Here is a 16,497-nt window from a genome sequence, read left to right as displayed (position 1 = left end):
TATTTCCGGTTCAAGTTGAGTTGGGTCCTCAGTTCCCAGTGAGCGATGAGCAATCTTGGTGCAAAAGCGAATGAGAGAAAAAGAAGATAAATGGTTAGAAATTTGTAAGCGATAAAAGGAGAGACACGAGCTTTGAAAATAAAACTTATAATAGTTTAACTAATTGAGTTATACTCAAGTTGATATCAACTCTGTTAACTATGTTTAATATTTTTCTTTCTTTAAGCAACGTTTGGCTTGCACAATCATTGTGAGTCTAATGGCATGACATGAGAAATTAGAACGGGTAATAATGAAGCTTTGTAGACAAAAAAACACGGCCGTTTCAAAATGTAAGCAAAGTTGCTTGCTACCCTCTATTGTTCGTTAGGTAAAAAGATAATATTTAAAAAGACTGGACCATACTAAGGTCAATAGCCATTACGAAAGCCACCGGTTTCTTCCTGGCAAGCCGTGAAAGTTATCTAGCAATGTCAAAGAACTTTAAGTGAAATACACGTACCCGTGAGAATCAAATCTCAAATATTTTAATGTATATGTTCAATTTTTTTTTTTTTTTTTTTTGGAAAATTTAGTGAACTTTAATATATATATATATATATATTATATATATATATATTATAGAAAATTGAATAAAAAATAAAAATAAATCATAAACGATAAATAATTTTGGGGAAGGAATCTATCTCTACAAATTCTTTGTCGGAAATTCTCCTCCCAATTTCTACATAATTGAATTGAGAATTTTACGATGAAGAAGAGTACGGAGATGAGACTGAAAAGCTATCCCCGTCCCTACTCCGTCCCCACTCCGTCCCCACCGACATCTTTAATTAATATTCTTAGTTAGGTTTTTTTTTTTTTTTTTTTTTTTTTTTTTTTTTTTTTTTTTTTTTTTTTTTTTTTTTTTTTTTTTTTTTTTNTACATTGTTTTATTTTTATTTTTATTTTTTTTACTAATTAAAGTAGGTGGAAGTTTTTTTAAAATATATTTATTATTTTCCATAAAAAATTTAAACAAAATACTAAAATACCAACAAAATCACTATAAATATTTGAGGTCTAAAACTAGCTAGAAATAAAATAAAATTTACTATAACCATTAAAATGAATATAAAAAAATTCCTAAACCCTAACCTAGACTAACCCTAATTTCTAAAAATTTAATCTTTTTACAAAATCCTAGGGTAACCCTAAATTATTTACCTACATAGTCGGTGGTAAAAATTCAAGATAATAATGATTTTTTTTTTTTTCTTTTTGGTGAAAAATACTATTTCATTGGAAAAAAAAAAAGATTATTTGACTGGAAAATGTCTGCTTGCCGGGTTTTTGATCTGTACCGATTTATTTCTTGAGGAAAGATCGGCAGTACGACATCTATAGAAATGTAATGAGGTGGCACAATCATCACCATTCTTCTTCACCTTGTTATGAAATCTGGACCGTCGAGTGGATCGAATATAATAAATGATTCGAGTTAACTTAGTGAAAAGTTACACACGAGTACAGCGTATCCCCGCCCGGACATGTTCGCCGTTCAAAAATCGGAATGGATAATCGTCGATAGGTCCGCACTTTGTAATTGGAGGGGATTGGTTCTGGTTGGGGTTTCGGTCAAAAAGAAACACTAGCGCTTAAGGACAGAGTCGCGGGGGGGGGAAGTCGGCGTGGGCGACTCGAGCTTCTGGACATCAATATACGGCTTTCAATTCTTCATCCAGTTCGTAGAAATCTAATTTTTCTTTAGGTAAATTTGCAATCTGTTTCTATGCCATCTGTTCAATTGTGTGTGTGTGTGTGTCTTGTTGATTAATTATGCTTGATTTTATATGGGAATCTGATTTTGTTTTGTGTTTGTTGTCATTTTTGGTTGTTTTGATGAGAATAATCGCAGCTCGGAGGGCCATGTGTTGGTGGTTGGTGTTGAGTTGCTGTTAAAATCATCGTTTTGGCACACCATCGTTAGGGATTTTGTGGGTTGTTACTTGGAAAGGATGGACTTGGTTGCTAATTGCAAGGTACTTGTTAATGTTGGTCTTTAGTTCAATTTGGATTGTTTCAATGTATGTTGTTACTCTAGTGACTTGTAATTTGAATTTGTGGATGCTCATTTACCTGTTACTTGGCTTGCTCCAGGATTTTGTTGGTGTAATGTAATGTTCATGTGGATTTTTACTGGCCAAATGCCGTGTGATATTTACATGGGGAGATTTGCTCCTCTAGCTTAGTTTCTCAAATATATACCTGACCTTTGGTTCTTTCTTTTCTGTTAGCTTGAGATGATCGGATTGTGACTGTTGTAACTCGTTTGTTACATCTTCATATTTTCTGTGATCGCTGAACAGTGTTAAAATCTCCTTGAATTCAATGAAGTTGTCAGCCTATTGAGTGTTTGTGTTTTTCAAGCTCCCATCTCTCATGGTTTATTGTTGAACTAGTTTTTTTTCCTATCAAATATAACCTGCTGTTGATTAGACGAGCCTTTAGTTTTAAACCAAGAGATCATAGGAAGTTAGTGGGACTTATTTATTTTTATTTTTTATTAAAAAAAATTGTAGAAGGATTTTCGCCAATTGGGTATTTGGCAAAAAATTTGTGTTGTTTGATTAGGTACTCGTAGTACCATACCATCTAACTGTTCTACTCATTTATCTGCATCCCCTTTGTAGGTTATTTTATATTTCAATGCAGCATAGGATTGCAAAGTGGAGAAGAGAAGAATTCTAATTTCAACTTAAACTGAGTGCAACTCATCTAGAACAAGACTTTGATCTTGTATAGTATAAGTATTGAACACGTTTATGATTGTAGTCCTGGTTTTATATCCAACCTCAAATAATTATGACAATGAAATTCTTAAGAGTGAATGAAGTCTTCCGTGCTGTCTCGTATATATATATATATATATATATATATATATATATATATATATATTTTTTTTTTCTTCTTTGTTTTGAGAAGAGATCCATAAATTGATTATCTATCTATTTAAGAAGAGGATGATGACATTCTACTTGTCTATCTTCAAATTGGATATTTTCTAAAGCACATGGCCTCTTATTTGTCTTATTTGTTAACTTTGATGTATTTTATGTTTTACTGTTTCTTGTTAGTGTAGTATCTTTAACATTTAGCACTGTGGTCTAATAAAATGAAGCATACTCTCTTGCTGTAGATGATAGATTGATTGTTGCTTCTAATTTGATGTAGTCTTAGTAGTCCAATTGTCATTTTAGTTTTCTATATGCTGGTTTGTCTTCTTCTTGAATTTCAAACTTCTTATTCATCATCAAAGCAACTCCTAAGTTGGTTTTAATAATTTATTGGGATTTTTAGATGGTTGTAAGTTGTAACTTTGGTTGGACAAAGTATATCGTTTTGCTTCCTTGCTCTAGATTTTATTTCATCTATCTGAATCTTATGAAGAAATTTTAATGCTCTACTAATTTGACTTCTGCTTGTGGTTTTTCATTTTCACTTATAGGATAAATTGGCTTATTTTCGAATAAAAGAGCTCAAGGATATTCTCTCTCAACTAGGTCTCTCAAAGCAAGGAAAGAAGCAGGTGAATTGTCTGAATGTTGACTGTTAATTTTTTTTTTTTTTTTTTCATGTAACTGGCTCTTGCAAAGGTGTAAGTATAAAGAGAATAAGTCAAGTAGGGTTGAGCAGTCAATACAAAGGTGTAAAAGACAAAAAGCAAGTTGTTACATGAAAGAGCCCTAATTGTTGTTTTTAGCATAATTATCTTGAAAATATTTGATTCAAATTGCGTTATGGTGTATTTTGATAACTGTACTTGCATTTCAGAACTCCTGATGACGATTTTTGTCTTTTTCTACCCCTTGTTCAGTGTTCTACGTGAACATATTTCCTTTTGGCTGAAGTCTAGACGTCAGTGAACAGAAGAAATTGTGTACAAGGTTTTTTGAGGTGCATGATAAAAAAATGTAAATAAATTTGTGATTTATGAAAAAGTATAGAATTAAAAGCTTTTGTAAAAGATTGTTTGGAGAAATGAGGGTTTTTGGAGCATATATCTTCATCTATCTATAGAAGTTTTTTTTTTTTTAAAGAAGGTGAAGCTGCAGGGAGACTCTTTGACGAGGCACACTTTTTAAAGCACTATTTGTTGATTTGTGAAACTTCTATTGCTCATATAGATGTTGAGGTTAATAAGGGGAAACATTGGTTTTGTCTGGGAAAAAGTTTCTTCATATGACTAGCACAAGATCCTTGATGAGCCTAGAAATGACTTTTTTCAGATTAACATTAGTCACAGATAGAGGTCTTTTATGATGTTACCCAATCAGAAAGTAGAATTCTTCTGGAAAGTAGGGGCTGTCTTCTTAGAGAACTCATGTATTAAATTTGAAGAATGGGATCAAGTGGTCCTTGACTAAATCTTTGCTATTCCCGACTGTTGAGACTGGATTAAAATTTCATGATCTTCGCTTGAACTTGTGGAAGGAGTTTTTGCAATTCTTACGGGGATGCTTGTGAGGATTCTGTTCATTATACCATAAATTCTTGTATTGAACTGAATGTATGGAAGCTATTATCAAAGTCCGAAAATGTTATTTTGGGTGTCTGCAAGAAAAAAGGACTTCTTCATCTTGAATTCACCTTATGTTACGAAGTCCTTTTATTTGTCCAGCAAAGAAAACAAAGATGTAGTTGCTAGGCCATAAACTAGTTGTTCAACTTTTCAACCAATATATAATTTTGGTTCTCAAGTATAGGGAAATGGCGCTACAAGAAGAAAAATTTTCCTACGTTTTTTACCTAAATTTTGTATATACCTTTTCAGCCCTCAATCAAATTAACCCAAACTTCAGATAAACGGGCTAGTTAAAATTTATAATTAACAATTTTCCCTGTATAAGCCATATGAATTAACTACTGAGCACAAAGTTCCATTAAGATAATCTCATTCTAATATCCAACAAACATTCTCAATTATTTATCCATGTTTTCGATGTATCTTCGTTCTTATGTCATTGTTTATCTTAATGATTCATATCTTTTTTCATATTTCAAAAAGAAATTTCTTATGATTACCCTGCTTTCGGTATGCCCAACTTCTCCTATATTTCTGTAATGAAAAGAATTGAATGTTGGTGGACCTTTCTTCTGTCTGTTGGAGTTGTGCTTCTGGAGGTATTGTTGCTTTGTTGAAGGAGCCTCTTATTTGAGTTGGTGATGTTACTTGTGGAATATTCTCTTTTCGTAGAAGATTACATTTGAGGAAAAATTTTCCTCTTGGGGTTTGTATGTTAGCGGCATAACTCAATTTCTGGGAAAAGAGAGTTGTGGCAAGAGCTACGCGACTTATTTGGCATTTGTAACAGTACTTAGTCTATAAGTGGGATTTCAATGTAGTTAGATGAGATTATGCAATGTCCACTGCGAGCATCGATGTTTTCTTATCCAATGGTTAATGGGTTTGTATATGAGAAGTTGTTCAAGAGGTGTTGATTTTTCGTTTTTTTTTTTGTTATAGTTTATTAAATGGCTTGGATGGGGTCTATCAAAGTCCTTGGGGTTGTACTTTTAGCTGTTAAGATTGATTTTACTGTAGGCTCAAAGGTTTCATGGTTTGTTTTCATCTTTTATTTTATCAGCTTATAGTAGAAGGTAGATACCATTATTTCATTTTATCAATGAGAACTGAGAAGTTATTTCTTTTTTTTTTTGTTCTTTTATTGTTTTTTGGCTTTTTTGTTCAAAAAGAAGTTTACTAGCACAGGAAGTATGAATTCCTTATAACAAGCTTGTCCGAGAGTTTCTTTGAATGATATTAACCCTTTCAAATGGAGGTCCCATATGTGAGAAACATGTTTTTGTTTTCTTCATTGTTTCTTTTATCCAGTACCTGGCTAACCAAACATGCTTTCTAGGAAGTGAAATAAAGTCTTCGGGCCACTTCCTTATTCTCCTTGAATATACACTCGTGGGTCCAAGGAAACATTTAAAAATATTAATTTCTGGCTTGATATTGTGGTCTTCACACATTCATTGAGAATTGGGGGTTGGGGATGAATCTAATAGGGTGGAAGGTTTGCGAGGTTTTGGTTTACAAGCCAATTGGAAGTTGTAATCCTTTTGGAATACCTTGGTTATAGGGAGAATTCACTATCCTTTCACTTTTTTGCACACTTGACTTCTCTTACCGATAATATCTGTGGCCAAAGAGGAAAGACCGGAAAAGTTCAACCAAAATATGTTTCCATGCTTATCAAGTTGAGTTGTGCGTTGATATATATTCTTTCTGGTTGCTACCTTATGAGTTAAAATATGTGATGTGTTCAAGAGATTGTCTGACATGTTTTTGTAGGACCTCGTTGAGCGGATACTTGCCATCCTTTCTGATGAACAAGGTAAGATTTTTAAATCTTGATAACATTCTTCTTTATAACCTTACTTGAATTCTACAATTGAGCACTATATAGTTCCCCTTGTTTATGTGGAGATCTTCATACGTTGGGCTTCTGTTTCATAATTCTTTTGCTGGAATATGTTGAAGCTCTTAAATACATTGCTTTCGTGTTTGTTTTTTTTTTCATATTGCTTGCATGTCTTGTTTGAGGGACTAAGGGAAATCCAGTTGGTTGGGGGACTAAGGTTGAGGGGCTAAGGGAAACCCTGTTGGTTGGGGTTCAGTATATAAATGTTAAGGTCTCGAGTTCAATTATTTTTGTTTTGTTTTTTTTATAAGAAATAAGGAACATATTAATGGTGGAAAAGCATACAAAAAAGGAGATAAGATACCCCAGAAGGCCAAAGGGCTACCAAAAAGGCTTTTAATTAGCCAAAAATTTTCATGTTCTGTGAACATAAGCTGTAGTTACTTTATAACTTTAATAAGACTTGTCTCATATTTTATCAATATCTGTTTCAATTGTTTCTTTTCAGTTTCAAAAATGTGGGCAAAGAAAAATGCTGTTGGAAAGGATCAAGTGGCTAAACTTGTTGATGATACATATAGGTTTGTCTTCTGGTGTTATATATTTCTTCAAGGTTCTTGTTGACTAACTTCCACTTTTAATTCTGTAATTATTCACACGTCGCTGTTTTATAAATATATCATATCTTGTAGTGTTTCTTGTAATCATCTCAACTGGTGTTTTCTTTTTCACATTCTTTTATACCTTATGTATGCCCAGCTGTCAACTTTTATTTGTTCAAACTTCTTTCTCATGATTTTTTTTTATGCAGAAAGATGCAGGTTTCTGGGGCCACGGATTTAGCATCTAAGGGTCAAGGTGTCTCTGACAGTAGTAACATGCAGGTTAAAGGCGAAACAGAAGATTCTTTGCAATTGGATATGAAGGTTCGGTGTCTTTGTGGAAATGCCTTACAAACAGAATCGACGATTAAGGTATAACTCAAACCATTCTGTTTATGCATTTTTCTTTTTAAGTTCCTTCCATGTTTTTTTTTTGTTTTAATTATTTTGGTTCCTTTTATGGTTCCATCTCCCTTGAAACATCAGTTGCTTTTGTTCACCACTCTTTTTTACGTTCGACAGTGTGAGGATCCACGGTGCCAAGTGTGGCAGCACATTAGTTGTGTTATAGTTCCAGAGAAACTTACGGAAAGCAATCCACCATGCCCTGAACACTTTTATTGTGAGATCTGTCGTCTCAATCGTGCTGACCCGTGCGTATCTATTACCCATGTCTTCCATTTAGCCTATTGGCTTTTTATTTGTGGAATTAGGGGTTACTGAATGCAAGTCTGCCTTTTTTTAAATCAGTCAATAACTACTATCCTTCCCATAGGAATGACTGTTTGGTATGTGCAATTGAGGGCAGTGAAGTATGCTATTTGCTTGAAAGTTTCTTCTTTATGTGGTTCAGTACATTTTGGCTTGTCTGGTATATCTCTACATAGAGAAAAAAGTATTAGTTGCTTATGTTGTAGAAATAAACTGGATGTATGGGAAACAGGAATGTTTGATAATGAAATATTGAAGTACTTTCTTCTTTGAAGAAGTTAATAACATTTATTCCGCCAAAAAATTCTCATCCAAAGAAAAGAACAAATTAGTGACTAAATAGAGAAAATAGTTAAGCTTCTACACTCTAACTCCAGTATTAACCTTTTTTCGGGAGTGACACATGATTGATTTCTTTGCTTACAACACAAAATCTTTCTTTTGATGAATTTTAAAACCTTTGCAATTATCTAAATTAACGAATAGATTTCAAGTTTGTTGGATAAGGGATCTCTTGATTTCAGTTTGATGCACGTTGACCTTGAATTAATTTTTTTGGTGCCCAGGTTGATGCTTTCAATTGTATAATAAGAGTTAATTAAGTAATTTTGTTTTGTCCTTCTTTAATGATGTGCCATCTAACATTTTTTTAATACAGTTTTTGGGTTTCAGTTGCACATCCTCTGTTTCCTGCAAAGCTGATTACCACATCCTCAAACATTCCAACGGATGGGTGAGGTCACTTTATTAACTTTTGATTCAAGACCTTCTGTATCCCCCGCCTCTTGAAAAGAAAAAGAAACCCAAAAACGCTGTTTTTGTTTATGCATGGATACATTTTGTTCATTTAAGTTTAAATGGTAATGTCATATCTGTCTTTGCATTTTGGTGTTGACTTGGTAATTTCGTATGTAATTATTCATTTTCTGATATGTTGACTAATTTGAGCTCTTTCTTATAATTTCACTTAGCCATGGATTGAGGCTATCTCCTTTTTGCAGATTTCATCATGTTAGTAAAAGTCCTGTTTCTTTTAGAAAAGTGTAGATTACGATTACATGTTAAGAGTTGGAAGTAACTTGAACAAATAGATTAACAATCAAACGCTGGGGATAATAATATCTTATACGTTCAAGATCTTTCTGTCCCGATTTACTTGTTTGTTCTCAACAAGCCAGTTCTTTTTGGTCCTGTATCCCTCAGTATACCTTTAACATCATTCCCTGCATCTTCATTCTCAATTCTAGCCTGTGTCCAGTGTTTTAAAAAGTTCCTTAAGGCTTGTGCCTAGGTGCCAGGCGCAGATCTCAAGGTGAGACGCATGTGTGCTTGTGGCTTCTTATGAGCCCTATGGTGCAAAGTCCAGTGCCTTGGGGCTTCTTCATAGTTGAAAAAATATTTACTGACACTGAACGCAAAAAATCCTTGCATTTAGGGTTTTTTTTCTTCTTTATTAATTAAAAAATTACTAACCCTAGATGCTTATTGTTTAGGGTTTTCCCCGTCATATTTCTATTTCAACCAGAAGTTCTAATGTTACATTCTTATAACATATATATTGATTTTCTATATATTCTTTTTTTTTTTGACGACGTGCCTCTTGTACGAATATGTAGGACAAATCCCATGCAGAGTCTGGATAGAACGTTTCAACTCACAAGGGCCGATAAGGACTTACTTTCTAAACAGGAATATGATGTTCAGGTTGGTTAGTGCACCTTTCTTTCCCTGTAAACTGATTGATTTCTTAACTAAGTATGTCTTTGTTATGCTAGGCCTGGTGTATGCTTTTGAACGACAAGGTTCCATTCAGGATGCAATGGCCTCAGTATGCAGAGTTACAAATTAATGGTATGCTATTAATTTTACCCTATATGTATCAAAACTTTAATTAAAAAGTTCACAACTGTATTTATCTATCATATTTGTCAGTTTATAAAAAAGTAGGCATGCATTTAATTATTGATTAGGTCATGGTTGCACTATCATGTATGTATAATGATGTTTACTATGCAGTAGGACAGTTCATTTAGTTTTGACGATCAAACTTTAATTGCTTCACAGGTTTGGCTGTTCGTGCCATTAATAGGCCCGGCTCTCAACTTTTGGGGGCCAATGGTCGTGATGATGGTCCAATTGTAAGCTCTCTTATTCTGCATTGCAATTTTTGTGTATTCTCGTGGAGCATTATGTTTTCTAACGCCTAACTTTTGGACTCTTTTGTCCTGTCAGATCACACCGTGCACAAAAGATGGAATGAATAAGATAACATTAACAGGATGTGATAATCGTACTTTTTGTTTAGGGGTTCGAATTGTGAAACGGCGCACTGTTCAACAGGTAACTTTTTTGGGAACCATAGCTGTTAAATATCTTTCAAGGTTTTAGATTCTTCTGGATATCATTTTGGAGAATCTTTATATTTGTTAGACATATTTGTAATGAAGCAGCACATTTTTCCAGTGTAAATGTTTCGTTATCACTGGTGCGGTGCAGCTTCATTGTTTTGTGTATAATTGTGGGGCAGGTTTGAAAGAAATAAATACTTCTATTAATATAAAACATTTGCATGAGGGGTCAAGCCTTTATTCTTATACCGATATTCAATTGCGTCATTTCTTGTGTCTGTATGCATCTTCATAGAACTGAACTTACCTTCCCCAGTAAGTTACTAGTTTCCACTGCCAGGAGGTAATTAAGTATGTTTGAAAATTGTTGTTAGGGGAGATGGCTATTAGGAAATGGTGCTGGAGGCTATCACAAGGCATAAGCTTTTGGGCATTAGATTGATACTGGGTGCAAGGAAGAGATGGAGATGGCTGGAAAGAAATAAAATGAAGGGAAAATTGCAAAAAACTGCCCTCGAAGTATGTCGGTTGTAACAATTGCACCCCAAACTTTCAAAGTGTAAAAGTTAATCTCTCAAAACTATGAAAGTCAGACCCCTAAACCATAAAAAAATGTAAATTTTAGACTGGCTAAACTTTTAAAAAATGTGAAAATTAGACATTTAAACTTTGAAGGTTAAAATTAAACCTTCAAAACTCTAAATACTGTAAAAATTGGATCCATTTTACCCTACTTCTCTCTCATGTTTCCTATTTTCTATATTCTCTCTCTCACCCCACCTCTTCTCCCGTCAATCACTCACTCTCACTCTAATCTTGAAGAAGAATCTCTTTTATTGAAAAGAGGAAAGAAAGAACAACAGATATAGCATCACTTTTGTCTCGCATAAATTACTTGTTAAGACGAGAAGAAAAGAAAAGAAATTTGCACATCCCCTAACCTAACCCTTGAATACAAGGATAAGAAATTTTGAGTACAAAGGGTTTGATCTTTCTACCACCCTAGGATGGTCGGGATCTGTCCCATCTTCTGAGCTCTACCTATTATCTTAAGTTTTCATGTAGGAGGATTGGAATGAGATGGGAGTTGGAATTGTTGCAATGTGCACATGTTTGTATCCGTTTTATTTTTTTTAATGCCTGTCACAAATATTTCCTATCTTTTATTCTCTCAGAAATGTTAATAAGTTGGTTGTCATTGGGTGTTGCACGTGGTTTTTCTTCTTTAGATTCTAGCCATGATTCCCAAGGAGTCCGATGGTGAATGTTTTCAAGATGCTCTTGCCCGTGTTTGCCGTTGCATTTTTGGTGGGAACACTGCAGATAATGCTGATAGTGACAGTGACGTGGAGGTTGTTGCAGACTTTTTTGGGGTTAATCTACGCTGTCCTGTAAGTCTCATGCCATTTTCTGAAATACATTAGTCTTCTATATTGTATTATTATGCTTCTCATTTGAGATATTTGTTAGAAGTGGGAGGATTTCTCAATCCTTTATGGATTATGCTTGTTGCCGATTCTTTCTTTTTGTAAATGGTCAACACTTTTCATTGGTTCACTGTCGCTGGAGTTGACAAAGAAATTACAACTTTAGGGGAAGGAAAGCCAAACCATTAAAAATCACAAAAAACTCTTCTAGTGCGCATGAAGAGAACTCTTTCTATTTATGTACTCTGTCATTTTTCTCAAAATTAACACTTCGGATAGGATACGAAAAATCCAAGTATTGATCTTTTCCACTTATGTATTCCTGTCATTTTCTCAATGAAAGCTGGTTTATCATAAAAACTAAAGATGAACTATCAATCCCAAAAGGTCCTTGTTTTAAAGATTTACATATCCAAGTTTGATGATCAACTGTTAATCTTTGCTTTGGTCATGAAATCCGAGCAAAGCCTTTATAATGTCATTTTGAAGGATCTATCCCACCAAACTCAAGTTTTTGCTTTGATCACTCAAGTCCTACTTACCTCAATTCTCCAATAATCTGCAAATAAGGATTCCATGGATGGCCATTTCACTTTAGTGGTGCCCATTATGCAAAAAGGATGATGATCGTACTTTGTGCTTTCTCTTCCTGAATTTGTGAAATTCTTCTCGCTGGCTTTGGTTGGTCTGTGCTTCTTCCCTTTGATCCCACTTGATCATCCATTCCATCACACAAAGAAGACTCGTGGTTTTGGCTTCATTTCAGCATAGCCTTTATTTGGTCGCTATTGAGAGGAGCCACAATTTTTTTTTTGATAAGATGGCATCAAATATCTTTTTTATAGTCTCTTTCTATTTTGGCTTTATCATGGTGTAAAAATGTCTCCCCTTTTGCAATCATATCACGGGCACTGTTCTTTTTCTAACTGGAGGATGTTTTTGTAACTTCCTTTGGATGGGGGTTCACCCCCTTGTATAATTTTATTTTATCAAAGACATTGTTTCTTGCCAAAAACAAATCATAATAAATGATCAAAATATGGAGATCTACTCTTATCTTGGAAAATAGTTTGGAATCAAATGGCTGATCCAACAGATCAGATAGCCGGCTGGGTGTTGCAAACCTCTAATTTTTTTTTTTTTTTGACAAGAAACAAACTTTCCTTTTTGAAAACCTTTGGTTTATGTTTATATAATTAGTGTGTCACTCACAGTTGACTTTGACCACACTATTTTTTTAAAATTCCTGTGCCTAGGACAATAAAGGTGAATCATGTTGCAGTATTAAGCTTTTCTTATGCACCATATATGTATATATGTGGTCACGTTCTTCATTGTTTTGAAGAGTATTTCCCATACTAGATGGATATTGAGGTTGCAAGGTCTAAACCTATGTGCCCAGTGTGAACTTAAGAAGTTCCTTTGTCCTCCATTATTTGAGTTAGTTGGATAATTTCATGATAAAAGTATGTTACAGTGACTTGACATTCATTAGATGGTTTCAATGTCTAAATTTTGGTTGTCAAACTGAAGTGAGTATAAACGCTAGTATGGGATACTCATCAGCTTGTAATTTGGTATTTCTAGTTGGCTAACCACTGGAAAAATTGTTTTGGGTTTTACTTATGTGCATGCATATCCAATTCCACAGATTGTAGAGAACATTGTTGCAAGAATTGGCCTCAATATTGTGTAATTAAGGAAAGATGGTTGAAGCCAGAGTGCATACTCAATTTTTTGCTAGGAAGTTCTTATATTATTTTTGGAGTTACACTTGTGTTGCAAAAATTATTTATTGGTAATAATCTGTATTATTTCTTTGTGGGCTTCCGTTCCCTAGATGAGTGGTTCAAGAATGAAGATTGCTGGACGGTTTAAACCTTGTGCTCACATGGGCTGCTTTGATCTTGAAGTGTTTGTAGAAATGAATCAACGCTCAAGGAAGGCAAGTTGTTTTTTCAATTTCTTATGCTAATCTTCTTATATTAAACTGTTTGTATTTTTACTGCAGTGGCAGTGCCCAATCTGTCTGAAGAACTATGCGCTGGAGAATGTTATCATAGACCCTTATTTCAACCGTATAACATCTATGGTACTGTCTTTTCTGCATTCTTCAGCTACATTTTACCGGTGAAATTAATTTAATCCTGTCATACTATGGTTCTACAGATGAGACATTGTGGTGAAGATGTTACAGAAATTGACGTTAAGCCTGATGGTTCCTGGCGTGTGAGGTCTAAAACTGAAAGCGAGCGCAGGGATCTTGGTGACCTTTGGCTGTGGCACTCCCCTGACGGCACTTTGTGCGTTAGTAATGAAGAAGTTAAACCAAAGATGGAAGCATCAAAGCAGATAAAGCATGAAGATGGATTAGAGCGTGGTCTGAAACTTGGCATCAGGAGGAATAGTAATGGGTTTTGGGAAGTCAGCAGACCTGAAGATATCAATACTTTCTCTGGTAATAGAATGGGGGAGAATTATGAGAACCATGACCACAAGATTATCCCAATGAGCAGCAGTGCCACTGACAGTAGGGATGGTGAAGATCCAAGTGTAAACCAGGGTGGTGTAAACTTGGATCTCTCTAATAATAATGGGATTGAGATGGATTCTCTTTCCTTACATGTTGACTCAGCATATGGATTTACCGAACAAAATCCTATTGCTCCAGCTGGTGATGTCATTGTTCTAAGTGATTCAGATGAAGATAATGACATTTTAGTTACGTCTGGAACTGTTTATCAGACGAACCATACAGATGCAGATGAGGTTCCTTTCTCCATGCCACCTCCTGGACACACAGATACATATCCCGATGATCCAACTCTATTATCTTCTGGAAATTCATGCTTGGGTCTTTTTAATGCCCACGATGAGGTTGATTTTGGAATGTCTTGGTCATTACCTCCTGGAACACAAGGAGGTGCTGGGTTCCAATTGTTTAGCAACAATGCAGTTTTATCAGATGATTTAGTTGACTTGCAGCATAACTCCATCAATTGTTCCTCAATGAATGGCTATGCAGTGGCCCCAGAGGCAGCTATAAGTCCCACTTCTCTTGTTCCAGATTCTTCAATTGGTCGTACTGATGGTAACATGAACGATAGCTTGGTTGATAATCCATTAGCTTTTGCTGGTGATGATCCATCTCTTCAAATATTTCTTCCTACAAGGCCTTCAGATGCGCCTATGCAGTCTGATTTCAGAGATGAGGTTGATGTATCAAATGGTGTTCATACTGATGACTGGATCTCTCTCAGGCTTGGGGGTGATTTAGGTGGTAGCAATGTGGAGTCAACAACGGCCAAGGGACTGAATTCAAGACAGCATATTCCATCAACTGGAGGCGAAATCAATTCATTGTCTGGTACTGGTTAGTTATTTTCCACTTCCTCTCCTGTTGAATTGTGAGGATTGGTTAGAATTCAATGATGGTTGCAGATCTGAAACGCATGCATTGTTTTGAATAGATCTTTTGTAGTTACAGCAATTTTTTGCCTGGATATTTTTTTTATTTTCCTTCACGTTCCTCACCAATGCCTTGTGACTTTTCACTATATCAGTGAAAAGTGTTACTTGTTTGCCGTCCTTTGCTCCTCCACTTCAGACTTTTATATTCTTTTGGATCTTTTCAATTTTGGATTGGACAAAATTGGTTTTTGCATGTAATTATCTTGTTTATGCATATGTTTATTGTTTTCTGGCCGTTTTCTTATGATCTTGCTCATATACTTCATTATTTCCTGTAGAAAGAACATGCCCAAATGATCTCTGAAATTATACTCGGTGGAGGGCTTTTTTGTAACCTCTAGGCCTGTGAGGAGGCTTTCATCCCCCTTTTGTACATGTCATCACATCAATGAAATCATGCTTCTGAAAAATAAAAACTCAATTCCAGCTTCTCTTGCTTCTGCATTTGCTTTTATTCGAAGTTCTGGTGTATTCTTGATTTTGAGGCTAACTATATTGTTGCATCAGCTTCTCTGCTTCTTGGAATGAATGACGTTAGACATGAGAAAGCAAGCCGGCAAAGATCAGATAGCCCATTCTCCTTCCCTCGCCAGAAGCGTTCTGTCAGACAGCGGATGTACCTTTCTATAGACTCCGATTCAGAGTAGGCTTTGTACCTTAGATGACCAAGAATTATTGCTGCTCTTATTTGATTTCTTTCTGGGGACAGGCAAGCTCGTAAATATTCATTTTGGTTCATCTCTTCTTCAAACTTCAAGTATGTTCCCCCATATTTTATGGGTAAGAAAGTTGATAAACGAGCAATCGTCAAGGACCAAAGCTAGTGGAGGGAATCTGGCCAGCACAGTGGAAATGGATAATGGATAGTATACAACAACACCCAACTCTCTTCAATTCTCTGATTATTGGTGACGCCAGAGGCCTAATGTGATAAGAGGATAGCAGGATGGTCGGACGACTTGTGTGCTTGTAGTTCCAGTGCGGGTGAAACTGTACAGAGAGAGATGGTCATGAATTGGGTAGTCGTCATGTAATACAATTTTTTTTCCTCTACGATGAGAGCAATTAGGTGTATATATCTTTGATTGAGATTTAGTTTATTTATAGAAATTAATTTTACACCAGAAAGAAAGTGTAATGTTTAATTGGCGTGACCGTTCTATATATCATCCTGTGGAAACTGAACGAATGGTTGCTTCCCATCTTTCCTTGTTGCAACGCTTTCGAAAAGCACTACTTCAAATACAATCATTGCCAATGATAATCATTAAGAAATTTCATTGTATCTATTTTGTTGTCTTGGTTTTGAATTTGATCTTGGAAATTTGTATACTCGTATCATCATATTGTAAATGACTTAGACTCCAATAACCGTCGAAGTTAGCAGGTATTGTTACTTTTTGGGTTTTTACTCAGGCAAGGAGTAACACAACCGATGTGGGGTGAAACAAGTCGTTTGTGGGGTGAAACAAGTCGTTTGTGGGGTGAAACAAGTCGTTTGTGAGGTGGAACGAGTCATTCTCTTCCC

At 35.1% G+C, this 16,497-nt stretch overlaps 1 protein-coding gene across 4 annotated transcripts; it reads left to right on the top strand.

The window, feature by feature from the left end:
• The first annotated feature begins 1,577 nt into the window (after nt 1-1,577).
• Nucleotides 1,578-16,254, top strand: LOC111787679 (E3 SUMO-protein ligase SIZ1-like). Of its 4 annotated transcripts, none has more exons than XM_023667702.1 (17): nt 1,578-1,750; nt 1,898-2,021; nt 3,488-3,568; nt 6,341-6,383; nt 6,919-6,991; nt 7,222-7,384; nt 7,535-7,665; nt 8,382-8,456; nt 9,340-9,427; nt 9,499-9,574; nt 9,788-9,861; nt 9,956-10,063; nt 11,301-11,462; nt 13,339-13,443; nt 13,510-13,590; nt 13,668-14,871; nt 15,248-15,396. In XM_023667702.1, exons 2-17 carry the CDS (start codon nt 1,998-2,000, stop codon nt 15,271-15,273), a joined length of 2,514 nt encoding a protein of 837 aa, XP_023523470.1. In that variant the 5' UTR covers nt 1,578-1,750; nt 1,898-1,997; the 3' UTR covers nt 15,274-15,396. The 4 variants fall into 4 exon arrangements, with proteins under 4 accessions (XP_023523470.1, XP_023523469.1, XP_023523468.1 ...); XM_023667701.1 differs by lacking the exon at nt 15,248-15,396 and adding an exon at nt 15,477-16,254 and having other exon boundaries at nt 1,579-1,750; nt 13,668-14,865; XM_023667700.1 differs by lacking the exon at nt 15,248-15,396 and adding an exon at nt 15,477-16,252 and having other exon boundaries at nt 1,581-1,750; nt 1,887-2,021.
• The last annotated feature ends 243 nt before the right edge of the window (nt 16,255-16,497 follow it).

This window comes from Cucurbita pepo, chromosome LG02, assembly GCF_002806865.2.
Source record: "Cucurbita pepo subsp. pepo cultivar mu-cu-16 chromosome LG02, ASM280686v2, whole genome shotgun sequence".
NCBI lineage: Eukaryota > Viridiplantae > Streptophyta > Magnoliopsida > Cucurbitales > Cucurbitaceae > Cucurbita > Cucurbita pepo.
Note: the sequence above shows the minus strand (reverse complement) of the source record. Positions and strands in the feature narration are given on the sequence as shown.